The 16,084-nt window shown below is 44.2% G+C and overlaps 2 protein-coding genes across 2 annotated transcripts in view; both read left to right on the top strand.

Moving 5' to 3' along the window:
• Positions 1-1,833, top strand: part of LOC109385127 (quinone oxidoreductase-like protein 2) — a 31,416-nt gene extending 29,583 nt beyond the window's left edge. The window contains exon 10 of the mRNA XM_019647044.1: positions 1,591-1,833. Within this exon, the coding sequence (XP_019502589.1) occupies positions 1,591-1,659 (69 nt within the window). The 3' untranslated portion in view covers positions 1,660-1,833. The remainder of the gene's footprint in view (positions 1-1,590) is intronic.
• Positions 1-16,084, top strand: part of SEC16B (SEC16 homolog B, endoplasmic reticulum export factor) — an 82,680-nt gene that overhangs the window by 18,259 nt on the left and 48,337 nt on the right. The window lies entirely within an intron of this gene.

The raw sequence follows: 16,084 nt of genomic DNA, 5'->3' as shown, positions 1-16,084 counted from the left end.
AGTGATTGACAGGGCGGGGAAGAGTGTTTCAAACATGTGTCTTAGACCTCTTCCACCTCCTCTGAATGCGTCTAAATTTGTATAGATTGGGAAGGGTTCTGTAAGGCGCAGAGCCCCATAAGACAGATGTTTTTGACACCAGCAATTGCGTGCTGTAGACAGATTGCCGCGATGGATTTGTTTTCCTGCTTATTTTTACTTATTTTTTCTATGCTTTTTTTTAGGGGGGGGGAGGGCGGATTTCACATGGAAAGGGTTGTATAATCATAATCCTCATTTCAAAGCACGTTTTCATCTTTCATGCAAGGCCCATCTTTTGCTTTCGTGTCTGCATTTTTATGAATGTCTGTATGTACTTACTCCCTTTATCCTCATTTTCCACTTCCATTCCCCACGTCTTCTCATCCCCCAAGTCGGACTCAAGTTACTAAAACAGCCAACAGCATAGGGTGCTGCTGTTGACCTGACTCTGTTTCTGGATTCATCACGCAGCGCGCTCTCTCTAAGATCCACCTGTGTTGCGGGTCCTGTATCCAGGGCTTAGCTTCTCACTGCTGCATAGTAGTCGGTGTGTATCCACCACAGTTTACAGATCCGTTTCCTGTGATAAACTTCCACGTTGCCTGGATTCCCCGCCACCATAATCAGTTCTGCCTTTTACATTTGGAGGGAAGATCCATTTCGAGTTAATTTTTGTGAAGGATGTAAGGACAATGTCTTGATTCATTTTCGTTTTGCATGAGGCTGTCTGGTTGTTCCAGCGCTGTTTCTTGAAAAGACTGTTCTTTCTTCATGGAATTGCCTTTGCTCCTTTGTCAAAGATGAGTGGATACCATGTGTGTGGATCTATTTTAGGGTTGCTACTGTTCCATTGATCTCTTTGTCTGTTCTTTCAAAAATTTCACACTGTCTTGATTATTGCGGCTGCTTTTTAAATGTGTGTTTCATAACTTGTACTTTTAAAAAAGGATTTGAGATGATTGCAATTTCAGTTACACTGTAAACAGGACACTTTTTTTTTTGTTTTCTTTTTTTTTAGCTGAGCCATCCTGCCACCTGTTGGCAGCTCAGCGGCTGCTCAGCTCGGGCCGGGACTCGAACCGCTGTTGCTCAGAGCTCAAACTCTTGAGTGAGCTCTTAACCAACTGAGCCACTCAGCCAGCCCACGTAAACAGGACACTTTTAATAAAAAAAGATAAAAATTGTAAAAAATGAATTCACTGATTCTTCTGCCAATGGCTTCTATCTTTCAAAGGCTAGACCACACAGAAGTATTACAATAGGGTATAGAAAGGCCTGAGGACTTTTTACCTGCTGTCATTTCTTTGACAACATTGAAAATTATAGTTTAGACAGAGAAATTCTGAGGTTGGGTTATTCTTAAATATCATTGGTTGCCTTTGAGTTTGTGGTGATTCTTTAGTTAGTATTACATAGCTACCTATAGACAGTTCATTGAAAACACATCTTAGTATTTTAGCTATATTAAAAATTGAACCAACAACAAACGTTTGTTGAAATATGCATGTATGTGAGTCTGACTACATTTTTTGGAGAGATTTCTTTACTTTTTTTTCAATTTTTTTTTAGGTCAATGATGCCTTCCTTCATGTAACAGAGCGCAAATCCACGGGCAAGGTGCTCATCACCCTCAAATAAATCCTCACCTCAGTAGCAAACTCAGAATGTCCAAATCCACACTCATCATCTTTCCAAAAACCTGATTTCCCTCCTGTGTTTATAAAGTGTTACCATCTTCCTTATTAATTCAGGTGCAGAATCTTTTTTTTTTTTTAAGATTTTTATTGGGGAATTGGGGGGATGGGAACAGCATTGGGGAATCAGGGAAGGGGAACAGACAAGTTGCTGTCATTTTGTTCTTCAGTCTAGTTGTGGAGGACATTGCTTCATTGGCCCAAGCTGGCACCATCATTGCGCTCTTCCCGGGTGAGGCAGATCAGTCGCCGGCTTCTGGACGGCCGCTCACTGTGGCTGCTGGCCGCTCACGCTGGCTGCTGGCTACACACGGTAGCCCATGGCAACCCACTGCCACAGGGGCTGCAGCCTACACCGTCGCCGGCGACTCACGGCAGCCCAGCTCCAGACTGAGCTGTTGTTCAGCATCTTAGCTGTAGAGGGTAGTGTCACTGGCCCTTATATGTGGGATCCGAACCGGGGCCCTCTGGCGTCCCAAGCCAGCTCTTAACCAATGCGCCACTTGGCTGGCCCTTCAGGTGCAGAACCTTTTAGAGTCACCTTCAAATCTTTTTTCTTATTCTTCATAGTAAGTGTGATCATCTGCTTTGTTGTCCAGACTTGGGCCTGTTTGAGAGGGAAAGGATGCTCTTGGTAATTACACTAGGAAAACAGGTGTCCCAGGCAAACCAGGGTGTGTGGTCACCCCATACATAATGCATCAATGGCCAGGCTCTGTCGTCCCCACCTCGGCGATGTCTCTCACCTCCATGTTCTCTTTTCCATTCTGACTAATTATGTCTCATCTGCTCATTCCAGTGACTTACCAGGCTTTCCTACCTTTAAACCACTCCATGCATTCTTGTTATGCATTATTGCCATGGTGACCTTCCTAAAGCACAGCTATGACTCTGTCTCGTCTTAGAAAACCTACAATGGGTCACCATTGTCTACATGGTAGAACTCAGACACCTTTAGCTAGCCTTTCATGATGACCATGACTCTGCCCCTCTCTGCTTCCCAGCCTTAAGTTACACGACTCCACCAGTCCCACAGGATGCTCTGAGATTTCCTGCTGCCCCACTCCCTGCCCTTTGCTCTGCTCAGGCAATTTCCTGTACTCCCTTATCTCTGTCAAGCATAAGCTTTCCTGACCTGTAAGAACTGCTATGAGCCTTTCCCCCCAGGAGGGTGGTCATCTTTTGTCTTCCCCTCTACCTTCCTATAGCTTCACCCCTGGGATGTGTCACAGTCTGCCTTGTGCCAAAGGGAGCAGTGTATCTAGTGGAATGAACACAGGATTCTGAATCTAAGATGTGGGTTTGAATTCCAGTCTCACCACTTGGGAGGTGGTCACTTGAAGTCTCTGAGCCTTCATTTCCTCACTGTGCAATGGATATTGTGTTATCTACCTCACAAAGTTGTCTTGGGCAATACATGCAGTGACTGGCCAAGCGTCTGGCACATGGTAAGCGATTAGCAAATACTAGTTACTTTCACTTCTTTTTTTTTTAGCTGAGACATCCTGCCACCTGTTGGCAGTTCTGTTCGGGCCGGGAATTGAACCACTGTTGCTCAGAGCTCGCACTCTTGAGCGAGCTCTTAACCAACTGAGCCACTTGGCCGGCCTTTACTTTCATTTCTTTCTTTCTGACTTTCCCAATGTAACATAAGTTCCTTGAAAACAGGTACCATGTCTGAGACACCTTTGTACCTCCCACAATACCTAGCACAGTGAGTTACCCTCGGTAAATACTCAATAAATTGAATTGAATGTGAATTGCCTGCAAGTCTTAAATTGTGGGATGAAGTTAAGACTATAAAACAACCCAAATGTCCATCAACAGATGAATGGGTAAACAAAATGTGGTCTGTACAGACAATGGAATGTGATTCGGTCTTAAAAGGGAGGAAATCCTGACACATGCTATAACATGGGTGAACCTTCAAGACATTATGCCAAGTGAAAGAAGCCAGTCACAAAAGGACAAATATTGTATGATTCCACTTATAAGAAGTACCTAGTCAAATTCACAGAGACAGAAAGCTAGGTCAAAGTAAACTCCAGTCTCTGCCTGCGTTCTGGTGTGCGGGGAGAGGAGAGGTCCTGTACCTTGGCGGGATGCTAACCATGGTTGTCGACTCTTACTGCACGACTGATAATTCCTAAAAAGGAGTGTGGGGTAGGGATAAAAACAGATACCTGATGCCACAGGGATGGGGTACTTCTAGTTATTCTTGATGAGGCCCTGTTCCAGTAAACGTGGTATGAGCTTTTGTTTTCTGATAAGTGTCTTCAGCCATTTGAAAGTACCTATCTCCTCGGCCTCTTCACCAAGAGCTTTTGGAGGAACTGAGTTGTCAACTAGGGAGTGAACATTTGAGGAAAAGAATCCGAAACCAAGAAGTTAGCAGAAGAAAGGGGGAGGGGGAGATGTCAGGGTAGCCACCCACATGTTGTGTGTTGTAGGCCCATGAGGTGCTTTTGGGAGGGCTTAGCATATGCTGCTGCCTCTTCCATGCCCAGTGGCCACATTTTAGCCTTCTAGGGGCTGCGTGCCCCGTGGTTCCATGTAATGGCATGCCTCTCCTCATCTGCCTTTCCCAACCTTCCTTCTTAATGTGAGCTATTTTTTTGTATTTAAATGAAAGTTGGTTTTCAAAAATACCAAGACACCAGGCTTCGAGGCTAATGTTAGAATTTCCTGACACTTTTTGGGATAATTAAAGACATGCTGGATAGACCCCTGGGAATAATGACAAGCCAGGACTGGGAAAGTGGACTAGCCCAGCTGGGAGCTACCTTTCCCACTGCTCAGAGCTGATCAGCAGGTGTCACTAGTAATAAAGATCGATTTGTCCCCAGCTCACTAATGTCAAAATGACTTAGATTGAAAGAGGCAGTCATTAAGGAGAGCAGGTTTCTTTAGATTTAACAAGTATTGGTTAGAATCCCTAATGACCTGCTCTCTGCTTGCCTCCATTCCTGCTTCACTGGAATAATTTGATTTGAAAGCATTTGACTCATATTTTAGTCATCATTTGGTTATCCCACCACCTGAGCCATTAGTGAGTCTGAAAAAAGAAATCAATGCAGCTCCAAGTGACAGCCTTTATTCTATGTTCAGACTTTTCTCCAGCTCACCGTGGTAGGCTGGCTGCAGAGAATCACTCCCACACACCTGCCTTGCCTTTTCCAGGAACTGTGGGTCTCTCCACCTGCACACACCTATCTCCACCACCAAAGGGACGTTTTGTGCTATTAGCTGTGGAATAATCTTGCCTACACATCACCAGGATGTTTGTCCCTGCTCCCTTCTGTCGTCTGTGTGGCTTTAGGAAGCAGTGTTTTCTATTTGAGCTATGGTAAACACAACAAAAGGTTTGTTATTTGGCAAGTGAAGGAAAAATAAAGGTGCCTTCACATAATCGCTTATATTTAATAACAACAGAAAAATCTAAACTAAGAAAAATTCACGCTCTTCTTTCTTTCTGTTATTTTGCCTTCTAAAATTGTAGAAGTGAAGCCAAGAGCAGTGATTTTTCACAATTGTTATTGTTTGTAAAAGTCACATGAGGGGAAGACCTAACTGAACAGACATATTGCCGGTATGTCTAATTGTTCTCATGCATTTTGCTTCGTCATCACAGCCTATTGCTAGATTGAAAACTGGAGCTGGAAATACGCTAGTGTTTGGAACTTTATCATTGTTGAGGAATCATATTACAAAGTAGTTATTTTTTCCTTTTCTGATGTATTTAGAAATGGTTAGTTTCTTGAACTTTAATGAATTGCCTCATTATTTTAAAAATGGTGTTGTTAAAATAATTACAGCAATGCCATGGGGTCATTGAAAAAGTCAAACCAGCACAAAGTTTATGAGTAGAAATTATTGTCCTATTTTCCCCTATTCTGTCTCATTCCCAGTTTCCGGGGAAACCACTATAAGCAGTTTGGTGTTAGTCTTACAGACCTTTTAAAACACATACACACACACATGCATATACAGAGGTTGTTTGTTTGTTTGTTTTTTAAATGCAGACATACATAGGTTTTAAAAATAACTGATCAGAGTATAAGTATGGTTTTGTAATATACTGTTTTTAATCAATAATATGTCATGGGCATCATTCCGGTATTAGTAAATAGAACGTAGCTCATTCTTTTTAACAGCTGCTTAGCGTTCAATAATGAGAATGCATATCATACACAACCATTTCCTTATTAGTGGGTTTATTCATTTATTTAACATTTATTGACGCGCCTCTATGTGCCAAGCTCGGAACAGGACAGGGAATATCATGGTGAGCAAAAGGTTACAAATCTAGTGGGAGAGACAGGCATTAATTAAACTCACAAAACCATGCCAAACCAGTGCTGCGTAACACAGTGGGGAAATTTAACTCGGGGAGTTCAAGAAAGGGTTCCCTGAGGACAGACCCTGGACCACCTATGAGACGATGGAGGCTTCCAGGAATTTAATTCTAGTAATGTAAATAGGGAAGAACGTTCTAGAGACTAATGAAAGCATGATGAGTAAAAGTTGCTGAAAGAAGGCTAGTGGGGCTGGAGCTTGAGAAGTGAAGAGTGCTACGAGACGAGGCTGGAGGTGGAGACCCGATTAGGCAGGAGCTCGTGGGCTGGTTATGGGCGTTTGGCCTTGACCAGTGAAGCAATGGGACGCCATTGAAGTGTTCTGAGGAGAGGTGGGGTGGGGGCAGCATGACAACAATGGCATTTTGGAAGAATCCCTCCAGCTATGTGCTGTGGGGAGAAAGGATTGAGGAATAGACCAGTTAGGGATCCATGAAAGTCCGAACGAGAGATGGTGGTATCTTGGACTAAGGTGGTGATGCTGGGGAAGGTGAGAAATGGGCAGACCGGAGAGCATTGCAGGCGGTAAATGCGAAAGAACTTGGTGTCAGATTGGATATGGGTCAAGGTTAGGGGAGGGCGAGGGCAATGTCAAGGTGACTCCTAGGTTCCTGGGGAGGTATTTGAGAGGAGGAATGTCAAAAGAGAATTGGGTTTTGGCAGTGGAGGGAGATATGATGGGGGAAGAAGATGAAGTTTTTTTTTTAAAGAAATTTTATTGGGGAACAGTGTGTTTTTCCAGGACCCGTCAGCTCCAAGTCAAGTCGTCGTTTCAATATAGTTATGGAGGGCACAGCTCAGCTCCAAGTCCAGTCGTTGTTTTCAGTGTAGTTGCAGAGGGCGCAGCCCACCATCCCATGCGGGAATCCAACTGGCAACCTAGTTGTTCAGAGCACATGCTCTAACCAACTGAGCCACCTGGCTGCCCCAGAAGATGAAGTTGTATAGATAATGAGACATCTAGGCGATATCAAGTGTGCAGTGTTATGTCACTGTCTGGTGCTCAGAAGAGAGGCATGGCCTAGAGACACAAATTTGAGAGTTATTTGCATGGAGGTGTTATAGAATATTTTGTGGCTGTGCTGCAGATCACTGAAAGAGACTTAGAGGTGGTAGTTTGGTGCCTTAAAATAAACCACAAGTGGTTAGAAGGAAGATTGTATTGCACAGTGGATAAAGCACCATTCTCTCAATGGAGGGCCAGCCAGCACCTGGGGTTCCAGTTCTAGCTGTTTGACCTTGGGTTAGACGCATCTTTTTATTTATGTGAAAAATGAGGATAATAATATGCTTTTTCTACCTTGCATGGTTCATGTGAGGGTCAAATGAGATAATATATGTGAGAGTGCTTTGCAAATTGTTATTTTCATAATAGATTACAAGGTGGCTGAGTACCGGTGTGCTCAAATTCATTTCAGAGTTGAAGCAAAATGTATATTGTTTTTAGCATATGCTGGGCTGACATGGAACAAAATAATTGTTTGATTTTTTAAAAGTGTCTCTAATATTTCTACATTTTATTTTAGCTGAAATAATTTTGCTCTTTTATACAGAATAATGGACACAGTGATGGGGGTTCAATGAGCTGATGTACCTCAAAGACATACACAGGGCCAGACAAGGTCTGGAGAAGGACACCTAAATTGATGCAGAGGATGGAGAGAATTCTTTGTGAGGGATGATAAAAGAATTAGGGCTCTTCACTCTGGAAAGATACAGGCTGAGAGGGGAGTATGATTGAAATTTATAAAATAATGAAAACCGTAAGATAAAAATATGAACTTATTAAATCTCAGAGCACAAGAACAAGGGACGTCTTTATCATTTAAAAGAAATCGTTTTAGGGCAAAGTAAAAATAGCACTTCTTTACACAGGAATAGAAAGCGTATGGAACTTACTGTCAAAGTTTGCAAGGACTAAACCCAAATATTATGAGAAAGATTTATATTGTTTGGAGGGCAGATTCATAGGCAATTATAAAATAAAATTGAGACTATTTGGGTAAGCTTCCCTAATCTTGGAGGAGGATACCACAGGAAGTGACTGTTCAAACATGCTTTCCTGCCCCATTCTGGTGTCCTCAGGATTCCTGAGTGGGTGTGCTGGAGAGGACAGAGCACAGAATTTGAGCTCAGAGGGCCAGGCTGCAAGTTTGACCTTTCTGACCTTAGGGACTCACCTCTTCTTTTTTTAAAATTAAATTTATTGGAGTGACAATGGTTACTAAAATCACATAGGTTTCAAGTGTACAATTCTATAACACTGATCATCTATAACACATCAATATATGTCACATTGTGTGCTCACCACCCAGAGTCAGTTCTCCTTCCATCACCATATATTTGACCCTTTTAACCTTTTCTTCCATCCCCCGTCCCCTCCCTTATCCCTGGTAACCACTAAACTGTTGTCTGTGTCTGAGTTTTTGTTTGTTTGTCTTGTTCCTTTGTTGCTTCCAGTTTTATATTCCACATTATCAGTGAAGTCATATGGTTTTCAACTTTTTCTGTCTGCCTTATTTCGCTTAGCATTATAATCTCAAGATCCATCCATGTTGTCGCAATGGCACTATTTCATCTTTTCTTATGGCAGAGTAGTATTCCATTGTGTATATGCACCACATCTTCTTTATCCAATCATGTATTGAAGGACACTTTGGTTATTTCCATGTCTTGGCCACCATAAATAAAGCTGCAATGAACATTGGAGCACGTCTATCTTTACAGATAAATGTTTTCAGAATTTTTGGGTATATACCCAGGAGAGAGATTGCTGTGTCATATGGTAATTATATTCTTAATTTTTTGAGGAGCCTCCACATTGCCTTCCATAGCGGCTGCACCAGTCTACGTTCCTATCAACAGTGTATGAGGGCTCCTATTTCTCCACAGCCTCTTCAACACTTGTTATTATTTGTCTTGTTGATAATAGCCATTCTAGCAGGTGTGCTAGGATATTTGCATTTCCCTAGTAGCTAGTGTAGTTGAGCACTTTTTCATGTATCTCTTGGCTGTTAGTATGTCTTCTTGGGAGAAGTGTCTGTTCATGTTCCTCTTCCCATTTTTTTTTTTATAATTTTTTTTTTTTAAGATTTTTATTGGGGAATTGGGGGGATGGGAACAGACTAGTTGCTGTCGTTTTGTTCTTCAGTCTAGTTGTGGAGGACGTTGCTTCACTGGCCCAAGTTGGCACCATCATTGCGCTCTTCTCTGGCGAGGCAGATCAGTCGCCGGCTTCTGGACGGCCGCTCACTGTGGCTGCTGGCCGCTCACGCTGGCTGCTGGCTACATACGGTAGCCCATGGCAACTCACTGCCACAGGGACTGCAGCCCATGCCGTCGCCGGCGACTCATGGCAGCCCAGCTCCAGGTCGAGCTGTTGTTCAGCATCTTAGCTGTGGAGGGCAGTGTCACTGGCCCTCATATGTGGGATCCGAACCGGGGCCCTCTGGCATCCCAAGCAAGTTCTTAACCATTGCGCCACTCGGCCGGCCCCCCTCTTCCCATTTTTTAATTGGATTGTTTATCTTTTTGTTGTTCAGTTGTACACGTATGAGTTCCTTATATTTCTGGATATTAGATTTTTATGTATCTCAGTTTCTTCATTTGTTACAAAATGAAGGGGAAAAAAAAGTACCATCAACATGAATACCTGCCTAGCTATTGCGAGAGAGTCAAATGAAGTGACGTTTCTGGAAATGCTTTGTAGTTGATGAACAGGTATTATCTTAATGAGCATAAGGATTTCCACTTTTATTGTAGCATTTTCAGTTCTATGCCCTTCAGGTGGGTTGACCTTGCCCTTGCCCTTCCTGATCTTGTCTTCATTTGGGAGCGGTATTTGTCAACTCAGAAATGAAGAAGAGGTTGGAGGTCAAGGGTTAGTCTCTTGTCCTCTTGGGAGATGGAGAAAGGACAGACCCCTTTTTTCTCATCCCCTTTTCCCTGCCTGTGAAGATCTGAAGACAAGGAGAACTGAAGGTAAGGAGAATTTTGTGAGCATGTCTTGTCCTTTGGATATTTTGGTGGTAAGATGCCATCAAGAAGTTTGGGGTGTTCTGGCCTCTGTGCAGCTTCGAGGGTTCTTGTGGATCTTTGAAAAACTGAAGAAGAGCCACTTGCAGGGGCTGGATGAGAAAAAACATGGGGACTGGTTTATCATGGCTTCTCATAGGTTTAGGATTTGTGGGGGAGAGAAAAATACGACAATGACATTTCCTTTCAAGATGGCCGTTATAGTTCATGGTGTCAGGAGAGCTGATGGAGATGTGGAGATTTGGAGAGAGTTTGTCTTGCCTGGAAGGTCCTCTGAATTTCATGTGTATCCCTTGGGAATCTAACTTTGGCAGCAGCAGGAAGAGAGAACTGATAACAAAATATCCTGTAGAGTACGTATGAACTGCTTCGCCTGGCCTCAAAGCACCACCCCCAGACAAGCTCACCTGGCCTCATTTCCCGTGGGGAACAGAATGTGGCCCCTAAGCCAGGCTGCCCTGGATTTGAATTTTGGCTTCACCACTAGTTAGCTGTGTGGGCTCAGTTTCCAATTCAGAAAATGGTACCCTCCCTCCCTCCTGCCCATCCTTGAGTTGGAGTGAGGATCAACTGCGATTGTATTTGTGAAACCCTTAGCATAGTGCCTGGTACACCTAGACCCTAAATGTCAGCTTTTGTCATGACCACTAGTGCCCTCTAGGGACACTGACTGCTTAGATGACAAGCTCTGTGAAAGCGGGGACCAGGATGTGCTTTGCTAACCATTGTGTCTGCGGTGCACACACGACGCCTGAAGAAACGAATCTCTCTGCATCAAGAACCCGTCATTCCCTTTTGATGCAAGTTGTATCCATTCAGGGCCCAGCTGAAGGCTCGTTTCCTCAGCTTGTGTGGACCTGGGTCTCCTAGGGACTCCCAGAGTACACTGCAGCCCTGAGGCAGCCATGGATTTGCATCGTTGCCTTGATGCACGAAAATTAACCTTGCCCTTCAGGGGTGGTCAGCATTTAGGGAACATTGGCTGCGACCAGGGCCCTCAGAGACAACCAGGGAGTGAATTCCTTAAACTCAGGACCTCTATCTGACATTTTCTCCCCTGCAGGGGACCCAGTGTTGTCTCAGATCTGAGGGAAACTTGTTTTGCTGTGCTGCCTTTAACACATGACCCAGTGGGGTGCTTGGCCGAAACCTCTTGGTCTGAGCTTCCTCATTCCTGGTATCTTTGAGTTGATGGGAAAGCTATATGAGTATAGGGGGTTTTGTATTATTGCTGATTTGTCTCAAACAAAAACAACATAAAGCAGTGCTCAGAATATCTTATAAGAATCGCATTCACAACAGCCAGTTGGCGCCACTTTCATGTAACACAGGGCGATTGCTTAGAAGATTCTCCTGCCTTCCCTTTTGTTCTGAAATCACAAAAGCCAGTGGTAGACGCTGGAACAGGTCCCCTGAATTTCTTTCTTCCTTTCTTCTCTGAAGAAAGGATCAAGGACAATGTCTTTTTAAAGGCAGGTATGGGGTAGTGGTACCAATGCTTTTATGCCTCCTGCCTTCGGTTTCTGCTACATCTTAGGTCCATTTTCTGATGTGGATTCCAGGCCACCCTTCTCAGTTCTGATGGAGCCAGGAACCACTGTGCCCCACCAGGGACCTCTCCCTGCGGGTTCTAAGCCAGGGTCAGTCACCCAGCTGTTCCCCCCTTTTGACTGCAGCTTGTAAAATTTCTGATAGTTTTTCCATTTTTGTCCTCTCTTTTCCTTTCAAGTTTTTTGTTACGTTAAAAATAACCACAAGGAGACCTTGTGATCCTCTTCTCACTGACCCAGATATTTTAAGAGCTGGAGGATTGACAGCAGCTTCTCATGTGGGGATACAGGCTGGCTCTCAGGAGCCGATTAGCTCAATGTAATAATAAAATATGAATCCTATTTTCCACACATAAAACACTCTCCTTGTTTTTCCTTACCTGCCCAAACCCGACTCACCCTTCAATACGTTGTAGAAAAAGTCATGGGCTTGAGGACAGAAGGCTTGGAAACCTAGAAGCCATCTGACCTTGGGCAAGCCACTTCAGTGTGTGAATCTTGGTTTCTTCATCTGTAAAAGAGATGCTGATAATCCTGTGGAGGGAGGGTTGAGAGTTTAGGGTCCAACCAAGAATGGGCTCCTGAGAAATGCTTGTCAAACTCCAGAAAGCCTTTGAGTGACCCTGGAATCCTTAATCTCTCCTATTTTTTGGATTTCTGTGTTTGTGAGTCTACATCATACCATTTAATAATTTACGATACCTTCTCTTTAATATGAAGCTGTACTTTCTTTACCTCCCCAACTGGTGGATAAGTTCTTTGCAGAATGGTGCTATACATTTTATTTTTCTTGTGTCGATGTGACAGTAATAAGCACTTTGATAATTGATTGATGGAGTACATTACCCGTTAACCAAATTTGGGTGCTGTAGTACAATACACGTTATTTATTATTTATTTATTTATTTATTTAAATTTTTTTTTTTAGCTGAGCCACTCTGCCACCTGTTGGCAGCTCAGCGGCACCTCAGATTGGGCTGGGAATCGACCCTGTTGCTCAGAGCTCGCACTCTTGAGTGAGCTCTAAACCAATTGAGCCACTCAGCCGGCCCACGTTATTTATTTTTTTAATTTTCCAAATTGTTTATTCCAGTTCAGGGTGGCAGGTGGTGCAAGACAGGACCCCATCCTGGATAGGACGTCCTTCCATCGCCGGACACACTCACACTGATCTCCACTCACTCAGACCAAGACAGTGTAGACATGCCAGGTCACTTGATGTGCACATCTTTGGGTTGTGGGGACAAACTGAAGGACCCGGAGAAAACCCACACAGATGCACAGGGAAGAGTGCACAACACAGATTATTTTCTTTGTCTCTCCAATATCGCTGCTTGCTGCTAATGGTGAGACACGAAACCTTTTAGGCTTTAATTTTCTTGTCAGTTTGTAGCTTCTCATCAAATGTATGCTATACGTGTGTTGAAAGACATGGCTGACCTTCCATGGACACAGAGTTTGTTTGAATTGTTTATCCGCTATGAGGATGGGTTTTCTCTGACTCAGCTTTGTTTGCTCACTCGGGCAGGGCTGAGGGCAGTTCTGAGCTGCGTGTGTGCCAGGTGAGCCTGCCCTTCCCCTGCCCGTGCACTGTGGTCTATAGAGGAGGCCTGCAGCGGATCCTCTTCTGTGTAACCGACTCTCAGGGGGTTTAATAGTGGCCCGAAGAGCTAGTGTTCTTTGGGTAAGAACACTATTCCTGGTTGTCACATCACGTCCATGAATTGCCTGTTGTGGGTTAAATTGTGTCCCCCCCAAAAGATATGTTGAAATCCTAGCCCTTGGTAGCCATGAAGGTGGCCTTATTTGGAAATAAGTTCTTTGTAGATAGAATCAAGTTGAGATGAGGTCATGCTGGATTAGGGTGGGCCCTAATCTAACGATAGGCATCCTTATGAGTAGAGAGAGATTTGGACACAGGTGGAGGATCAGGCCATGGGAAGACAGAGGCAGAGATTGGAGTGACGCAGTTACAAGCCAAAGAGGGCCAAGGATTGCCGGGAGCCACTGGTAGCTTGGAAGAGGCCAGGTACGATTCTCCCCAGAGCATTCAGAGGGAGCGTGGCCCTGCCAGCACCTTGATTTCAGACTTCCAGCTTCCAGAACTGTGAGAGAATACATTTCTGTTGTTTTAAGCCATCCACTTTGCGGTCATTTGTTATGGCAGCTGTAGGACTTTGCACTCTGACCACCATCTCCTCACTCCAGCTGACACCCTCTAAACCCCAGCTCCAACCACTGTGTGACATCACTAGTTCTACCAGTCCCTACATCTCCTTATTGTCCATCGTGGCCCTCACCTTCCACCCCACCTAACCTGTGCCCATGGCCCAGGCTCAGCCTCCTTGCCTCTCTCCTCCTCTGCTGCCTTCACCGGGCAACACCCCAGACCTGATAACACTGTCCTCACCTATTCACATCTGCACCCAGGCACCGGATCGCAGAATGTGGCTGAGTAAAAATACACAGCTGCTTACTGGTCTTAATTTTATGAACACAGAGCTCAAGTGGGTTCTCAGTGCTGCCTCATTTTCCTGGTGGATCACTTTGCTGTTCTTTTCTTTTCTTTTTTTTATTTATTGGGAAACAGTGTGTTTTTCCAGGACCCATCAGCTCCAAGTCAAGTAGTTGTTTCAATCTAGTTGTGGAGGGCGTGGGGATTGAACCAGCAATGCTGGTGTTATGAGCACTGTGCTCTAAACAGCTGAGCTAACTGGCCGCCCCACTTTGCTGTTCTTTGAGATGCTCTTTCACGTCTTCTTTTTCCAGACCGGCTTCCACCAACACCTCTGGCTTCTCACTCCTCCAGTGGGCCAAGCTTGTTCCCTATTCAAAACAGCTGTGCTTACAGTTCACTCTGCCTTCCACACTTGCTCCCAGATCTTGCCATGGCATACCCCTCCCTGGATTCATCTCACCTTCTCAGGAAAGTATTCCCAGACTCCTCTACCTGAAATTGCCTCCCACCTCAATGCTGACACCCTCTATCCTCTGCCTTTGCCTCTTCTTTTCTTTATAGCACTTACTGCTGTCTGCTGCTACATGACAGATTTAGTTTAGTTTGCTCGTCTGTCTGCCTCACCAGCATGTAGCCTTCCTCAAGGCAGTTCCTTCTGGTCTGCCTAGTTCATGTCTAGATCTGCAGCACTAGATACAGTGCCTGGCACACTGAGCTCGCTGAATGAATGAGTGAGTGAGTGAGTGGACGAACAAAGAAAATGATCTATGTTGTGTATTTTTGAACTGCTGACTTGGGAGGCAGTAGAAACGGTGATTAAAAGTTTGAACTTGTGATGGATACTAGCCCTGGATTCAAAGCCTGGTTCCATCCTTGCTAGCTGTGGGACTTGGAGCAAATTGTTCACTGTCTTTGAGCTTCAGTTTTGTCATTTGTAAAGAAAAAGGATAACAGGAGCTACTCCATAGGGCTGCTGTGTGGATTACATAAAATTATATATAAAAAATACCCCAAAGCCTGGCACAGTGTAAGCAATCAACAAATGTTTAACAATAGTAATAATAATATTACCCCCAATATTTAATAATAAATGAATTAACCATTACCAAAGCACTTTTCTAAATGCTTTACCTGTAATGATTCAGTTATTCTTCACAATCCCTGAGATAGTTACTCTTAGGCCCACTTTACAGATGAGGAAACTGAGGCTCAGAGAGATTCAGGGATTTACCGGACATCAGTGGAGCTAGAGGACCCCAGCCTGGCAGTGTGGCTTCAGCACCCACACAGGTAACTGTTGTGATGTTTCACCTCTGCTCGAAATGGGCTTTCCACCTTTTGCGTAATCTTTCCTGGGGAGCTCAGGATGCTTTCCCGTCACCGATTGTCTTGCGGTGGGTAATTGTGAGACTTTTGGTCTGTTGTGTATAAGTAATTCAGTTTAGGAGATGGAGCTTATCATTCTTTCAGGAAAAAACATTTGTACTTGTTTTCTGCCGTGGGTTTTGGTTAGCGAAATCTGAGCTAATACCTTCAAAGTGCTGATGATATTGCAAAGTATGTGTCTATGAGACATACCAAAAGGTATGTATCTGGGAGCCTATAGCAGTTACTGCATTTTCCACTTTTTATTCAGTTTTTCAGTTACATACAGACAAGTTGAGTAACTTCTTCAATTTACCCAAGATGTCTGAGTCAAGGAAAATGCAGGCTTATGAATAGATGGATGTGTGCTTTTGACACATTTTTCAAACCTGTCTCTCTTTAAGTAAGGGGAACGTGTGGAAATTGAGACTGCTTGATTGTCTTTGGATTGAGGTCACGAGTCCCATGTAAACGAAGGCCCAATATGTTTTCTAGGGTAAGAAACCTCCTATTTGGGCCGGCCGAGTGGCGCGATGGTTAAGAACTCGCTTGGGATGCCAGAGGGCCCCGGTTTGGATCCCACATATGAGGGCCAGTGACACTGCC

The sequence above is a fragment of the Hipposideros armiger genome, unplaced genomic scaffold (assembly GCF_001890085.2).
Source record: "Hipposideros armiger isolate ML-2016 unplaced genomic scaffold, ASM189008v1 scaffold_6, whole genome shotgun sequence".
Classification (NCBI taxonomy): Eukaryota; Metazoa; Chordata; class Mammalia; order Chiroptera; family Hipposideridae; genus Hipposideros; species Hipposideros armiger.
This window is presented reverse-complemented; position numbering and strand designations above follow the sequence as displayed.